Below are 17,267 nucleotides of genomic sequence, written 5' to 3'. Positions count from 1 at the left end.
CCTCTTCTGATTTTCTCTTCTTTTTGCCAAATGCTCTTTGCTTTCATAGTGGAGCCTTTACAAGTCCAAGACTATTTTTGTTAAACAAGATTTGTTGGGGAGGCTAACTGATTTCTTCACTTCTCATGTAGTTTCACAAACTTTATTGTGAGGAAAATACTGTTTTTTAGGTTCGATGCTGCCAAATTTGTTATGAGATGGCTCTGTAAGCATGAAAACCCCAAGATGCAGACAATGGCAGTGAGCATAACCTCTATTCTAGCCCTGCAGGTATGTGATCGCTAAATGCAAAATTTCTGTCTCCCTAGTCTTGGTGGAGCTTTGATGGAGGTCTAACATTTCACTTTCGGCTTTTTGTTTGTTTATAGCTCTCACCTGAGCAAACTGCACAACTTAAAGAAGAGCTCTTCATGGCAGTTAAGGTAGGTTAATTGTCACTTTTATAACTTTTTTTTCAGTAAAAGTAATTTGTGAACATAGTTTACAAAATTAAATCATTTTAAAAAGCTTATAAAATGAACAATCTGTAAGACCTGCTACCCAGAAGAAACTATTCTGTACTCATATAGCTATTTCTTCTCCATATCTCTAAATAAAATGCTTATAATTGTGGTTTCAGTCTGTCATACAGAGTGAAGTAAGTCAGAAAGAGAAAAACAAATATCGTATATTAAAGCATACATGTGGAATCTAGAAAAATGGTACAGATGGACCTATTTCCAGGGCAGGAATAGAGACGCAGACATAGAGAACAGATATGTGGACATGAGGGGACGGGGAGGGTGGGATGAATTGGGAGATTAGGATTGACATAAATACACTACCATGTGTAAAATCGATAGCTAGTGGGAACCTGCTGTATAGCACAGGGAGCTGTCAGCTTGGTGCTCTGTGATGACCTAGATGGGTGGGATGGCCGGGGAGGGGGGCGTGGGAGGGAGGTCCAAGAGGGAGGGGATATATGTATACATATAGCTGATTCACTTCGTTGTACAGCAGAAACTAACAAAACTGTAAAGCAACTATACTCGAATTAAAAAAAAAAGATTTATCAGTTTTAGGTGTTATCTTGTGATTCTGCTGGTATGGTAAATAAGAATTTGGCTCTCCTACATATATCTATACAAATTACCTCCTTTCCCAACCCCCAATAAATTTATATTACAAGTTTTAATAAATCAATGTCTACATTATGATTATGCTAACATTGATTATGAAAAAATGTACATCATTGTTTTATTTTGCACTTCTCTTATTCTGAGGTGAGGCTTGAGGCTTTTTCTTTTTTTGGAAGAGGCATTTATAATTTCTGTGAATTGTCTGTTCATGGCCTTTAGTTTTTCTTTAGGGTTGCTGGCTTTTTTCTAATTTACAGGATTCCTTTATGTTTATAGGATGCATGTAATTTTTCCCCAGTTGGCTGTTAGTCTGTTTTTACTTTATTTATGGCATGATTTGGTAATTTTTTAAAAAATTTTATATTGTTGAATTTATTCTTTTTTTTTAAAGGAGAAATTTTTGTCATTGGGTTTTTAAAAAATATTTATTTGTGTATTTTGGCTACAAAGGGTCTTAGTTGCGGCACGCTGGATCTTTGTGTGGCACATGAACTTCTTAGTTGCGACGTGCATGCAGGATCTAGTTCCCTGACCAGGGATCGAACCCAGGCCCCCTGCATTGGGAGCGTGGAGTCTTAGCCACTGGACCACCAGGAAAGTCCCCAGATGCTGGCTTTAGGTTGGAGCAGAATGGAAGGCAGAGTACACTGATGGCAAGGGCAAGCAGGTTGTTAGATTTTGGTAGGAAGAATAGCTATGGTTCCCAGTGAAAACTTAGATGAATTGATCAAATGAGAGGAACAAGAAGATGGCAGTGAAAGTTTGGGGAGTGAGAATTATGAAATAGTAGTCTTTGGAGGGAATTCATTGAGAAATATAGTAGGATTGCCAGTACAGTTGAATGCCCTTTTGAAATTTTGAGGCAGATATTAAGAGTGAGACTCGAGCACAGTCTTTTTCAATATTCAGATTTTGGAGGTGGGGCATGAAGTAGGGTTTAACTAAGGTAGGAGTTTTGCCAAGATGATGTGGTGGAAGAACACTGAAGTTACTGGGAATGCTAACAGTAATAGATAGAGGTAGAGAGAGATAGATACCGATACGGAGAGCAAGTGCTTAAAATAACACGGAGGGAAGTGTAGCCCTGTAGTTCTTGGAGAAACCATTTTAGGTGGTGGTACCAAAAGTTCAGGCTTTAACGTGGACGGATCTAGAGACTGTCATACAGAGTGAAGTAAGTCAGAAAGAGAAAAACAAATATCGTATATTAACGCATATATGTGGAACCTAGAAAAATGGCACAGATGAACCGGTTTGCAGGTCAGAAATTGAGACACAGATGTAGAGAACAAATGTGTGGACACCAAGGGGGGAAAGCGGTGGTGGGGTGGTGGTGGTGGGGGTGTGATGAATTGGGCGATTGGGATTGACATGTATACACTGATGTGTATAAAATGGGTGACAATAAGAACCTGCTGTATAAAAAAATAAATAAAATAAAATTCAAAAATTAAAAAAAAAAAGTTCAGGCTTCAGATTATAACAAACTAGGTTCAGCCAGTAACTAGCCATAGCCTTTAGGTAGTTGACTTATCTCCTCTGCGCCTCAGATTCTTTATCTGAAAAACTGACATTGGACATGGGAGTAATATTTTGCAGTTATTTTGAGTATTATTAAGATAAAACGTGTAAAGCATCTAACCATGGGCCTGACCACAGCTGTCGTTGCTTTCCCGGTCAGCCTCACTTTCTGCTCCCTCCCTTGCTGCACTCACCCTATTGGCTGTCTAGGTGATTGCTACCTGCGTGGTGTGCACTCATATTCTTCTTCTGGCTCTAACAGCTTCATTTTCGTGAATTCTCTTGATGTGTTCTCTCCTGATTGGGTAAAATATTTGAGATGGTCTCATTCCTCCTGAAAACAGACATAATCTGGTTTGTTTAGCGTTGTTACATTTTATGTATCTTTTCATTAGCTGGTTAAGTGGAAATGGCTGTCTTTTTCCTTTCACATGATGGTCTAGTATGTTTGAAAGAAACCATGAATACTGGCTTAACTTTTGTCTAGAAAAATTCTGATCTGAAATGGTATATTGGAATCTCTGTTAAATAAGTCAGTGGTTTCTTCAAGCTATTAGGACGTATTATACTACAAACTAGTGCTATCCTGTAGCCATACTGACCTGCTCAGTGGTGTAGAACAACAAGCTTTTTTTTTGCCTGGAATATTTGCCCCCTCCCCCTTTTATGTCCTCATTCCTTGCTTAGCTGCCTTGTCCTTTTTTTCTTTTGGTCTCTTTTACATATTACCTTTGTATGGAGTCTTCCCTCTCCCACCTTTTCTAAAGAAAATTCTTAGGCTTTTATGTGTTTCCTTCAGAGCATTTACCAAAACTAAAAATTATTTTATTTAGTTGAGATAAACTGTTTCTTTTAATCTGTCACTCTTATCTGAATATGTGCCTGACTTCCAAAAGGTGTTGACTAAACGTTCTCAATATGTGAATAATGGAATAGCTGATATGTACTTGATTATGAGGTTTGTTAACAAGCACCAAGAACTAGATTAAGTGCTTGATAAACGTTAATATTTTTTCCTCACAAAAACCCTAAAAAATAGGTGTAAGTCATTTTATAGAGAGAAAGTGGGTCACAAGGCTATTAAGTGGTAGGACTTGGGTTTAGAACCGAGGTTTGATTCTAAAGCTTTTCTTAACCATTGCTTTCCTTATACTGGAATTGAGTCAGTCACTAGGGCATCTTACTCCCTGTCTCTTTGTTTTTTAGGAACTTCTAGCAATAGTAAAACAAAAGACTACTGAGAATTTAGATGATGTCACCTTCTTGTTTACTTTGAAAGCACTTTGGAATCTTACGGATGAATCTCCAGCTGCCTGCAAGCACGTTATTGAAAATCAAGGATTGGCGATCTTCATCCAAGTCTTGGAGGTGGGAAGACAGGATTGAGTTTATGTGTAAAGTCCTTTTTAAAAATGTTTATTTATTTATTTAATTTATTTATTTTGGCTGCTCCTGGTCTTAGTTGTGGCATGCGGACTTCTTAGTTGCAGCATGCAGACTCTTAGTTGCAGCATGAGGGCTTCTTAGTTGTGGCATGCAGACTCTTAGTTGTGACATGCATGCGGGATCTAGTTCCCCGACCAGGGATTGAACCTGGGCCCCCTGCACTGGGAGTGCGGAGTCTCACCCACTGGACCACCAGGGAAGTCCCTGTAAAGTTCTTTTCTTCATGATAAAGTAACCTGTATATTCTTTTCACAGACTTTTTCAGAGTCAACAATACAAAGCAAAGTACTTGGTCTTTTGGTAAGGTGAATTGTTTTGAGTTAATTCTAATTACTTAAAAAAATAGAAAGCTCACGCTCATGTAGTACCTACTATGTGCTAGGCACTTTTGTAAGCAGTTTACGTGCATTAACTCGTTTAATCTTCACACTATCCCTATAAAGTAAATACCATTATATATGAGTCATCTATTGCTGTAAACACACTACAGCTTAAAACAGCATCCATTTTATTCACTTATGAATCTGTGGGTCTAGAGTTTGAACTCAGCTCAGCTGTACAGTTCTTCTGCTGGTCTCTGTGGAGTTATTCATGTCGCTGCAGTCATCTGGTGGCTCAGCTAGGCCTAGATGCTCTAGGATGGCCTGACTCTCAGCTCTGACCGTTGGTACAGGTTGTTAGCTGGGCCTTGTGTCTCCATGAGCTTCTTCACTTGGCAGTTTCTGGGCAGCAATAGAAGGCAAGTGCACTGTACAAGTGCTTCTTAAACCTCTGCTTAGATCAGATTTTCTAATGTCTCACAGGTCAAAGTAGATTACAAGACCCGGGGTGTTTTCCAACAACCACTTTGCCACTTGTTTGACACCAACTGGGTGTCCTACAGTTCGATTCAGTTCACTTCTGCCACTAGCTATCCAGAGTTAGCATCAGGTCCCACAAATTAAAAAGCTCAGTCCCACAAGTCTGCCTCCACTTTAGTTGCCAGCTGTTAAGCCCAGGCCACCCCTACTTCTGACTGACTGACTTTAAATTGGGGGTTTCCACGACCCCCTCCTCAGGTTGATAATTTGCTAGAATGGCTCACAGAACTGGGGAAGGCACTTTATTTGCTATTTTCAATTTATTACAGGATACAACTCAGAAACAGTCAAATAGAAGAGATATGTAGGGCAAGGAAGGAGGGATGTGTGCAGAGCTTCCATGCCCTCTCTGGACACACCACCTTCCCAGCACCTTGATGTGTTCACCAACCCAGAAATTCTCCAAACCCCATTATTTAGGGGTATTTACATGGGGGTGGGGGTCTCATCACACAGGCATGATTGATTATTAATTCAATCTTTAGCCTCTCTCCTCTCCCGCTGAGGTTGGGGGCATGGGGTTGAAAGTTCCAGGCTTCTAATCAAGGTTTGGTCTTTCTGGCATCCAGCCCCCATCCAGAAGCTGTCTAGGTGCCTGCCAAGAGTCACCTCATTAGAACAAAGATGCTCCGGTCACTCCAGAAATTCCAAGGGATTTGAGAGCTCTGAGTCAGGAACTAGGGACAAAGACCAGGTATTTCTTAGGCCTACGGATAAACCCAGATTAAAGGAGGTGGCCACCCCTTGATGGGAAGAGCAGTCACATTGTTAAAGGGCATATACACAGGGATAGGGAGATTGCGTTATGTTCTGCACTCTCCCATACATCGTTGTCTACATTTTATAGATATTCAGTGTGAGGCACAGAAGTGCCATTTACCCTATGTTACCTAGATAGTAAGAGGCAGAATCAGAACTCAAACTCAGGCAGCCTGGCTCCAGACCCTCTGATATTAGCCACTTTACCCTACTTCCTCTTTAACAATTGAATTAAGTTTTTAGAAATATCTTTGTTTATACTTTTATACTACCTCCCAATCAGGATATTTGTTATTGAGAGATTTCTTTGTTTCCTAAAGAAAAAGGTGAAGATTTACAAAAAGTAACGAAGACATACTACTGTATGCCCCTGCAGTTTGCTGTGCTGGTGCTTCGGAAGACACAGATACATGAAACATAGCAAGCTGGTAGTACTAATAATGTTGGGAGGTGGTGTCAGACATGTATGCAAATACCTCTCTAATTCATGATTGACTGTGGTAAGTGCTGGAAAAGAGGCACAAAGTCCAGTGGGAGCCTTTGATTCTAGATCATGAACTCATTGAAAGCAGGGACTGTGTCTTGCCCTTTGTATCCCTAACACATACAGGACTTGGGACAGAGCAGATGTGAAAGGCTTCATAGAGAGGAATACATGATTAGTATTGGAAACCTGGAAGGTACAGAAAAGTAGAAGTAAGGCACAAAGGTCATTTTGGGCTAAGAAAGAATGAGAAAATGTAATCATTTGAGGGACACCGTAATATAGAGTATCTGGAATTTTGGGAGAAGGTGGGAAGAAGAAAAACAATGGGAAATAAGGCCAGAAGGGCGGATTGAAGCCTCATAGATCTGTACAATGCTAAGTATCCTTCTTTTTATCCTTTTGAGAGCCTCTCAGAATACTGAGGGTTAGGGAGGTTGTTCCTTTTCCTTCCTTTTTCTGTATGAGGAAGACCCACATTCTCCTGTAGCTCCCATTCAGTATTTTATTCCATAGACTCTTGGGAAGAAAAGGCTAATATAAAAGCCTCTGCCAAGATTAAAGAGGAACTTGGGACTCAACTGAGGGGTCCCTTTCAGTTTTGCTAAGGATCCTATCTATCATCTTGTCTCTTCTTGTTTGGGGCTGCCCGTCTGATAGACTCAGTGCTGGCCATGCTGTTGACTAATTGTGTAGCTGGCCCAGGGAAGAAGGGCAGGGGGTCTAAAAACAGTGCAATTTTCTGCTGAAATCATGCTGTTAACAAGAGGGGTATAGCTAGTCTTGGGAAAAGGGGGCAGGGTGGGTCTCAAAACAGTACAATTTTCTGCAGAGTGCCTTATGCCTTTCTCAACATACTAAGTCTATAGGGTATACTTTTCTGAAAGCTGCTTTAGAAGGAGCAGTAACTGCTGTGGTCGCTTTGACTGTGTGTTTATCCTCTAAACCTTTGTTTTTTCATCTGTGTAGTGGACAGACCCTAAGTGACCAACCCCCAGTGATTATAGTTTTTTTGGTGTTCATGTCTTTGTGTAATCTCCTTCCCTAGAGTCTGGGCAGGACCTGTGACTTGCTTCTAACTAACAGAATATGGCAAAGATAATAGGATATCACTCCTGTGATTATATGACAATATGTATAAAATCCTTCTTCCTAGCAGACACTCTAGAGAAGTGAGTGGTTGGAGAAGGGAGAAGCCCACATAGCAAAAAAAAAAAAAACTATGGGCAGCTTCTGGGAGCTGAGGGTGACCTCCAGCAAGAAACCCTCCTTCCTGCAGCCACAGGGGAATGAATTCTGCCAACGGTTTGAGTGAGCTTGGAAGTATTCTCCCCACCCACACCTCACCCACTGAAGCCTCCAGATGAGAATGCAGCCCAGCCAGCCCTTTGATTGCAGGCTCGTGAGACCCAGCTAAGCGAGGCCCACAGAAAGTGGGAGAGGAAAAATGTATGTTGTTTTAAGCCACCAAGTTTGTGTTAATTTGTTACACACGTAGAAAACTAATACAGTACATAAAGTAACGAAAATACTTCCTGCCTTTCATTGTTACTGTTAAACTTAAAGCTAATGTAACATATAGTGGGCCCCCAGGAACGTTAAGTTTTTTAGTCAGACCTGGATTTGTATTCTAGTCCAACCAGTTACTAGCAGTGTGAACCTGACAAGTCAGTCTTGCTGAGTGTCGCATTTCTTTGTAGGACTATTAAAGATTAAGTGCGATAAGGCAGATAAAAAGACATTTCAGTCTCTCTAGCTCAGTGCCTGGCACTTAGTAAGTGCTTACTCAATGATTTGTTATTCCTGATCATCCTCATCATCAAGGGGGTGGGATTGTAGGTGTTAGGCTAAGTCAGAGGGAGGAGGATGGGACTAAGTGTTCTTGTATGTATATGAGCTGAGCAGTAGGAGAGGGAGAGGAACCAGTTCCTGATTCTCTCCTCCTTTCCTGTCCTTGCTATTCTCTGCTCCATCTGACCCATAGAACAACATAGCTGAAGTCAGAGAACTCTCTTCCAAGCTGATGACTGAAGATGTGGTAAAGCACGTCAGCAGCTTGCTGCATAGTAAGGAATTGGAAGTCAGCTATTTAGCTGCAGGCATCATAGCCCACCTGACATCTGACAAACAGCCCTGGATATCCCATGACCTCCAGAGGAGAGCACTCCTCCAGGATCTGGTATGAGAACCATTGCTCTTTACAAAATCCAGAGTCATCTCTTCTTGCAGAAAACTTATTTTTCTAGATCGTAAGAATTTTTGAAATATGTGTTCATTGTAGAAAATGGGAAAGAGAGAGAAAAATATAAAGAAAACATTATAAATCACCCACACCTTAACCACCCAAAGCTAATCTCTATTAACATTTTGTTGCATTCCTTCTGGTAACTTTCCTTCTATAAAAGTTATACATGCAAACCGTTTATATGGCTTATTCTAATTCTCTTTCCCACTCTCAGCTCTTTTTTTTTGTGGTACGTGGGCCTCTCACTGCTGTGGCCTTTCCCGTTGTGGAGCACAGGCTCCGAACGCGCAGGCTCAGCGGCCATGGCTCACGGGCCCAGCCGCTCCGCGGCATGTGGGATCCTCCCGGACCAGGACACGAACCCGTGTCCCCTGCATCGGCAGGCGGACTCTCAACCACTGCGCCACCAGGGAAGCCCTTCTCAGCTCTTTTTAAAGCTATTTCTTTTGGTGTTTACCTCCATATCGCTAACATATGTTGTTATTTCTTGACTTTGTAGTTAAAGACATTATCAATTTATTTTCCCACTTTGGAAAATGAAGATTCTTTTTCTCTTTGTCCCAATGCACACCCTTTCCTATACTCCAAGTATCCATCTCCTTTCAGTACATTCAAGCACATCCTGTCTACTTCAGCTTCTCGGAGACTACTTTCCCAAGCCTTCTGTTTTTTTTTCCATCTGATTTGCTTTTTTGTATATCTGTTAGACCACTGTCATCCCAGGATATTCAATTACTATCATTCTGGAGATCCTCTTTGCTCTCTGTGTTGGATTCCCTGTTTCATGGATTGCATACCTTCCTATTTTTTGGTGTACTCCCTCATTCTCTTGCGTCATATCCTCCAGTAGCTTCCTAAGAGATATATGAAAAAGAAAATTTGAAACCTTTTATGTTTGAAAATGCCTTTATTTTACATTCACATTTAGTTGATCAAATGGCTAGGTATAAAAGTTAAGTTTTGAAATATTTTCACAATTTCTAAGTCATTGCTCCATTGTCTTTTATTTCTCTGTATCACTGTTGAGAAGGCCTGTGCCATTTTTCTTTGGAAGCTTTAAGACCTTTGTCTTCAGTGTTTGGAAATCACAGTGATGTGCCTTGATGTGGGTTCATTTTCATCTGTTCCATTGGCTACTTACTGCTCTGGAAGCTCATTTCCTTCAATTCTGGGAAATTTCTTTCTCTCCCTCTCGCCTCTCCATCCCTCCTTTTTCTTTCCTCTTTATTCTCCCTGCTTCCCTCTCTTCCTTTTTTTTTTTGGCTGCATTGGGTCTTTGTTGCTGCACATGGGCTTTCTCAAATTGCGGCGAGCCAGGACTACTCTTTGTTGTGGTGCACAGATTTCTCATTGCGGTGGCTTCTCTTGTTGTGGAGCACGGGCTCTAGGCATGTGGGCTTCAGTAGTTGCAGCACACGGGCTCAGTAGTTGTGGCTCGTGGGCCCTAGAGCGCAGGCTCAGTAGTTGTGGTGCCCGGGCTTAGTTGCTCTGCGGCATGTGGGATCTTCCCGGACCAGGGCTTAAACCTGTGTCCCCTGCATTGGCAGGCGGATTCTTAACCACTGCACCACCAGGGAAGTCCCATCCCTCCCTTCCTTAATTTCTATTCTTCTGATTGAAGATTATAAGGTCGGCTTCCAACAGGCTAAACACCCACTAGAGGAAGAGAGTTGGGGGGTAAAGGAGACTCAGCATTTAGTATTTAGATTTTTCACTTTAGCCCCCCGTTTTTAGCATGGTACTCCCAACCTCAGCTGTTCATGGGATTGCCCAGTCCAGAAATTTTTGTAAGGGGTGGTAGAGGAGATCTTGAAGTCTTGATTCTTTGGTACTTTCAACCAATCCTCCTATTTTCAACCCCACCTCTAATCTCACTTCCTGAAGTAATACTTTTGGCAAATATTTAAGTCTCTTGGGTGTTCTGTTCAAAATGGTTTGTTTTTTTACCCTTCCCCAGTGCTAGATCTATTAAATTAGTTACCATTTTTCTTCTGCTTTCTTCTATGTGTATTTGTCTTCTTTTAAACCGTTGGTATCATTCTGTTCATGGGATTTAAGGGAGGAGTGGGTGCATGCTCAATCTTCCATCATTAAGCAGGAGCCCCTTTTTATTGCATTGTTTTCCACATGACTTGTTTATATTCTACATATATAATGCTTATCTAATTGAGAGTTGGCAGGTTAGGTATCCTAAATTTGAGTAATCAATCCCATATTTTGAAAACTTATGTTGTTTCATATATATGTAATTATAAATGACATGAAACAATACCAGAATCTTGGTATGTCTTTTTGTACAGTATACAACCATCCAGAACTGGCCAAGTTCAAGTTGTAAGATGACAGCATTGGTGACCTACAGGTAATTTCATGATGGTATAGTGCTTTTCTTAAAGCTTGTCCTCAGTCTACTCACTATGTAGAGGCCATGGTACAGTGATAAAATATTAGAATAAAATAGCGTGTGTTCAAATCCTGTTTCTTTGTGATATTGGGAAAATCGCTTTTAGAAAATCTCTGAGACTCAGTTTTCGTCATCTGTAAAATGAGGCTGGCAGTGTGCAAGATTGAGGGTGGAATCAGATATTGAATGTATAATGTCTCACACAGAGTATAATTTCTTAAATGCTAGTTCTGATTATATGCCAGCAGTACATCTGTCTTGGTGAGGAATTGACCCTGGGGGGAAGATGTTGAAAATTATTATTGTATCCCTGATGTTAGCTTGAGTTCTGAAGAAACATCTTCTTTGTACTTATTTAGATCCTTCAAGGCATTTTTCCCACTCCTTGGCAACGTCTCTCGACCGGAAGTTCAGCTCTGGGCACTATGGGCCATGTATCATGTCTGCAGTAAAAACCGTATGTAATTAAAAAGAATAGTTTTCTAGCTATTTTTCTGTATAAGGATTAAGTTCAAGATGGAATTTTGAAAAATTGTTCACCTATGTCCTGATTTTAACACTTTTAAAAAAACAACTGAAAAGCATTTGTATTAGTATAAAAAATGCTACAGAATTATAATTGGGGGTGTTTGTCAAGCGATATAGAAAGTGAAAGTTTGCTCCCACTCCTATTCCCCATAGGCAAGCACTGTCCATAAGTTGATAACTATAACTATACTTCCAGATACTTTTCTGTGTACATGCTATAGTTAGTATATACTCTATGTGAATAGGATAATGTTTTTAGACAAAATGGGCTCATTCTGTGCATACTATCCTATAGCTTGCTGTTTTTCACTCAGTAGTTTATCATGAATACTATTCTTCCTATAGTAATACATAGATTTGCCTCTTTGTAATGGTTTGAGGGAGGCTGGGGGGCCAGATGTCAGGAGTTGGTCCCAGGCAGCTTAAATGTTTTTCCATGTTTTGCTGTTTTAAATTCCCCTTGGGAATTCTTGGCTTTTATTCTTTTTTTTTAATATTTATTTATTTATTTGGTTGCACCAGGTCTTAGTTGTGGCTTGTGGGCTCCTTAGTTGCAGCACATGGGATCCTTAGTTGTGGCAGGTGGGCTCTTTAGTTGTGGCTCCAGGGCTTCTTAGTTGTGCCTTGCCAGCTCCTTAGTTGTGGCATGCATGTGGGATCTAGTTCCCTGACCAGGGGTTGAACCCAGGCCCCCTGCATTGGGAGCGTGGAGTCTTATCCACTGCACCACCAGGGAAGTCCCTTGGCTTTTATTCTTTGTTAAGCATTATTATTAAAATTTTCGCTTTTATTATAAAAGAAATATAGGCTATAATTTTATACTAAAATACCTAAGATAGAACTTGTAGAATTAAAGTTTTAACTATCAAAAGCATAAGCTATCTCAGAATGGCTTTAACAAGTATTGAGGCCTATATGCAAAAAAAACTATAGGAAATAATTTAAAAGCCTGAAATAATTGTGAGACATACTATACTCAGTTCTTTTCAATTCACGGATATAATACAATTCAAGTGAATGAGTAAGAGTTGAGGCATCTGAAAATTATTTTAAAGTTAAAGTGGCAGGATAAACAGGAAAGAACTGACTGAGAAAAATGGTTTTTAGGAGCTTGCCCTAATACTTCTCTTTATTTATTTATTTATGTTTGGCTGTGCCTGTGGCGTGCAGAATCTTAATTCCCAGACCAGGGATCAAACCCTGGCAGCCCTTGCAGTGGAAGCGTGGGGTCCTAACCACTGGACCACCAGAGAAGTCTCTAACACTTCTCTTTAAATGGTACTGGCATATGAATAGATGGAGGCAGATCAATCAGTTTGAATGGCACTGAAATAGACTCTAGTATATTCAATTACAACAGTAGTAACTGTAACAACAACTAGAATTTAGTTGAGTATTTATATTTACTGTGTGCCAAGCAGTGTTGTAAGCTATTTATGTGTAACTTATTTAATCTTCACAACAGATAGAACAGGTAGCATTTTATTGTATTTATTGTTACAGATGAGAAAACGAGGCATAGAGAAGTAAAGTAACTTGCCCAAAGTTAAAGTAGCCTGCACCGGCGGAGATAGGGTTCTAACCTAGTGATCTGACTGCAGATCACCACTATTGATTAGATTGCTCTGTATTTCTTTGCTCTATGATGTAACAATTTATTTAACATTGTTTCCAGTCTTTTCTATTACAATACAAACACTGGTTCAATGAATAATGACATTCTCTCTCTCACTCTCACTCACACACATACTATATATTTAGGAAAGATGAACATGTGTGCTAATTAAGAGGACAGACCCCAGAATCAGACTATTTGTACTTTTCTCCCATTTACTAACTGTGGGAGCTTGAGCAAGTTACTGAACCCCTCTGTGCTCCAGTTTCCTCATCTGTAAAATGGGGATTAAAGTACCTATTTCATAGGGCTGTTATGAGAATTAAATGAGGTAACATTTGCAAAGCATTTAAACATTGCTTGGCTCATAGTACGAGCATTTGTACATAGCACAGTATTAGTACAAGCGTAGTGCATACCATTTGTTAAAAGAAAAGACATCAGTTTGCAAGCATAATCTGCAGAATACTTTTAGAATTACTGAGTCAAAGTGTTATGAATGCTTGTTTTGGTAGGTATTGCTAAACTGTCATCCAGATAATTGATTACCAGTTTGCATTCCCATCAGTAATATATTAGAGCTTCCAGTTTCCTTTTATTCTTGCAAAAAGGTTTAGTTGAATTTTTTTGGGGGGTGGTATGCGGGCTTCTCACTGTTGTGGCCTCTCCTGTTGCGGAGCACAGGCTCCGGACGCGCAGGCTCAGCGGCCATGGCTCATGGGCCTAGACACTCCGCGGCATGTGGGATCTTCCTGGACCGGGGCACGAACCCGTGTCCCCTGCATCGGCAGGCGGACTCTCAACCACTGCGCCACCAGGGAAGCCCTAGTTGAATTTTTTTTTTTTTTTTGATACGCGGGCCTCTCACTGCTGTGGCCTCTGCGGAGCACAGGCTCCGGACGCGCAGGCCCAGCGGCCATGGCTCACGGGCCCAGCCGCTCCACGGCACGCGGGATCCTCCCGGACCGGGGGTCACGAACCCATGTCCCCTGCATTGGCAGGCAGACTCTCAACCACTGCGCCACCAGGGAAGCCTTAGTTGAATGTTTTGATCTTTGTCGATCTAAGGTGAGAGAGTCTCAGATGATGTTTATTTTAAGTAAGGTGAACTGTCTTATATTTGAATTGTCTGTTGATTTCCATTGCTCACTTTTTGTTTACTGATTTTTGGTCTTTTTCTTTTTAATTTGAAGGAACTCTTGCAAATACTTTTTCCCAGTTTATTGTCTTGATTTTATTCATTGTTTTTACAAGTCAATATTTTGTTATATGGCCTCTGGGTTTCAGGTCATTTCAGGTCATTTTATTCATTGTTTTTACAAGTCAATATTTTGTTATATGGCCTCTGGGTTTCAGGTCATGATTATACCTTACAAAATTGATGAAAATTTTCAGCCATTTTCTTTTAAAATATTACCCTCCACCTATTCTCTCTATTCCTTTCTTGTAACATCTATCAGAAGTATCTTATACCTTCTCTGAATCTGTCCTACCATTTAAAAACAAATGTTTCCATGTCTTTGTTTCTTTTTACTGCATTCTTGGTAATTGCCTTAGATGTGTTTTTGGATCATTGTTTCTGTGTGTAATAGACTCTTGGACTGATTAAGAGAATCCTTTCAGACTGAGTTGTGCACATGTCCCTTCAGTACAGCTTTGTATTTGCTTCTGTCAAGTGTTCTAGAGGTTTCCCTGGGATTGGACTAATTCTTATATTAATTTCTCAGCTCAGGGGTTCCCAGAACATTTAGGGTAATATAAATTCAAACCCTATACCAACTTGGGACTGGTTATAAATTCTCAGGAAAGACTTCTCCCAGGAGTCAGGCTAAATGCAGATGTTTCATTGTCTTACCTGTTGTCTTGCTCTTTGAGGGGCCAGCTTTATGCATTGATTTTGCTTCTGACTTCCTAAGGTAAAATCTAAATTCCTAGATTACTGAAACTGACAGTCCCTTTCTGCCCGACGATAGTTACAGTTTAGGTTACACGAGCTTTAGGTGCTTTCTGCTCTTTGTGTCTGACTCCTGGACAATTCCTTTCCTTTGTGCACTCAACTATGAATTAAAAAATTTTTTCAATTATACTGTATCCAGCTCTGGTGTTTTTAGGTTGTCTAGCTCAACATATTGCCTGAACCTGAAATTTGTATCATTTTTGTAATAAAAGATGTTCGTATCCTTTTAGCTAGGATTAGAGACATTTGAAGCCTAGAGTTGTCCAGAAGTAAACATAATAAAATAATCATCCATTATCTCATTACACAAGCCAAGCATTACCTGGCATATTTCTTCTAAATTGACGCAGTTTATCTGTTAATTCCTGTGTCAAAGGGCTTAAAACTTTGTACTCTTTCTTCAAAATGGTGAATGTGGTAATTTGGGAATATTTAAGATGCCAACTTGTCCGTCAGGTTTCTTCGCTTGATTTTCTTTCAGCCAGCAAATACTGCAAAATGTTAGTCGAAGAAGAAGGACTGCAGCTTTTGTGTGACATCCAGAAGCACAGTGAGGCAGACCCCCAAGCACAGCACATTGCAGCCTCCCTTCTAGATGACTTCAGAATGCATTTCATGAATTATCAGAGACCCCCTCTCTGCTGAATGTCCTTCTTATCCTCAGGGGCTTCAGAGGTGCTCTGTTGCTCAGTGTCAGGTCTTCTGCCCTGTCACCAATTGAATGTTGGATTGAAATGAAACAAGTTGTCATTGGAGTTTGTGAGTTGACTGCCTTCTTGGCCTTTTTTTTGTTGTTGTTGTTGACTTTCTGTAACTTATAAGAAGGTTGGCTTTGTATGATAGCCATGATCCCAAATCAAGTTGGAATCATTCTGGGAATACCCTTTTAGCAGTTTTGAAAAATCAAGCCCTGGACTCTGTGTGAAGACCTGTGAGCTTGTGTTGGAACAGCTATGCCAGTTACTTTTCTCTAGCCCCGACCAATTTCTTAACTCTGAGTGTTTGTCAGAGGAAAGGAAAAAGAAAGACTTACGGGAAAACTTTGATATTTTTTATTAAATTTCATGTTTGAAAGAATCTCCTAAGTTGTTATTCCTGGTTATATGAAGCCACTGGAAAAGAAGTACATGAAAAAGTTCTAGGAAACATACACGTATAAATGTATTGTTTGGAAGGCAGAACTTCTATTGGAGGGGAGGAAAAAAAATTATTTTTAATAGATACCAGAGTACCTTCCACTCGTTGGGTGGAGGGAAGAGAAATATATTTTTATGATTTTGGATAGTCTACCTTTGACCTTCCTTCCTCCAGCGTTACACGTTAGACTGAGTAAGCGTAACATTGTATGTGATTGGGTGTGCTGGTGGGGTATGGTCAGAGTTAGGACTGAGAATAGAGTGTTCAGATGAAAGATTATATGGGGATTATAAATCTCAATCCCTCAATCCCTCAGATTTTTAATTTGAGTTATGACTGTGACCAAAACTGAGAGGAAAAGGAAGGGCTGTGCCAGAGGTGTGAAGAGGTGCTCTTACCTAATATGGAGATGAGAAAAATAGTGAGCTTCTCTGAGAACCAGCCTCAACCACAGTATAAACTATCAGAAGCTTTGGTTTGTGTCCTCTGCAAACCCACTCTGTGGAATAGAGTATGAAGTCCTTCCTCACCTTATTATTGACAACTAACAAAACATGTTTTACCATTCATCTGTTTAAGTTTTTCAAAGAAATAAATTCCTTTCTGAATTAGTAGCTTACTTTAGGACTAGATTTTTGTGCTGTTAGCTGGCCAGACTCTTAACTGGAATGCTGTATACCTTTGTTTGGAATCAGATGAGGCTTATTCTTATTCTAAACCATATTTCAAACTATTGCTCACTGGTGACTGGATAAGAGGAATTTGTAATCGGCTTCCTTCTACAGTCCTGCAACTACACAGTATTTTCTCTCATTCACTCTTTTGCATGATTCAAAAGGCTGTCTTACTTTCCTGACCTGAGTTCCGTGCGTTGGAACATGCTGTTACCAGATACTAGCTTAGGCTAAGGTGAGGAGGGTGGGTGGGAAATAGTGCCTGTTGAGGTCCAGTTCTACACTGGGCACCTCTCCAAGTTTTGTCTCATTCACAACAATCCTCTGTAGTTGAGTTTTATCCTCCCTATTTAACAGATGAGAAAGAAGAAGTTCAGGTTACTTTCCTGAGTAGATAGATGCTGCTCATGCGGTTGCTGCTGATTCGAAGACTTGGGCTCTTCTGTGTTACTCTCCCCTTCAGGAAATGAGCACAACTTCGGGGCACATTTGTATTTAGCAGCAAGTCAACAATGTTAT

General features: G+C 40.4%; 1 protein-coding gene across 1 annotated transcript in view; it reads left to right on the top strand.

The window, feature by feature from the left end:
* Positions 1–15,851, top strand: part of ZYG11A (zyg-11 family member A, cell cycle regulator) — a gene marked incomplete at its 5' end in the record, with an annotated part of 57,267 nt that extends 41,416 nt beyond the window's left edge. Inside the window, 8 exons of the mRNA XM_082863500.1 lie at positions 171–270; positions 369–422; positions 3,846–4,007; positions 4,341–4,385; positions 8,173–8,367; positions 10,734–10,795; positions 11,197–11,294; positions 15,419–15,851. Of these exons, the coding sequence (XP_082719626.1) occupies positions 171–270; positions 369–422; positions 3,846–4,007; positions 4,341–4,385; positions 8,173–8,367; positions 10,734–10,795; positions 11,197–11,294; positions 15,419–15,582 (880 nt within the window). The 3' untranslated portion in view covers positions 15,583–15,851. The remainder of the gene's footprint in view (positions 1–170; positions 271–368; positions 423–3,845; positions 4,008–4,340; positions 4,386–8,172; positions 8,368–10,733; positions 10,796–11,196; positions 11,295–15,418) is intronic.
* Between the last annotated feature and the right edge of the window lie 1,416 nt (positions 15,852–17,267).

Source organism: Leucopleurus acutus, assembly GCF_964270905.1.
Source record: "Leucopleurus acutus genome assembly, chromosome: 2".
In the NCBI taxonomy this organism is placed as follows: Eukaryota; Metazoa; Chordata; class Mammalia; order Artiodactyla; family Delphinidae; genus Leucopleurus; species Leucopleurus acutus.
The sequence above is the reverse complement of the archived record's forward strand: the minus strand, read 5'-3'. Positions and strand labels throughout refer to the sequence as shown.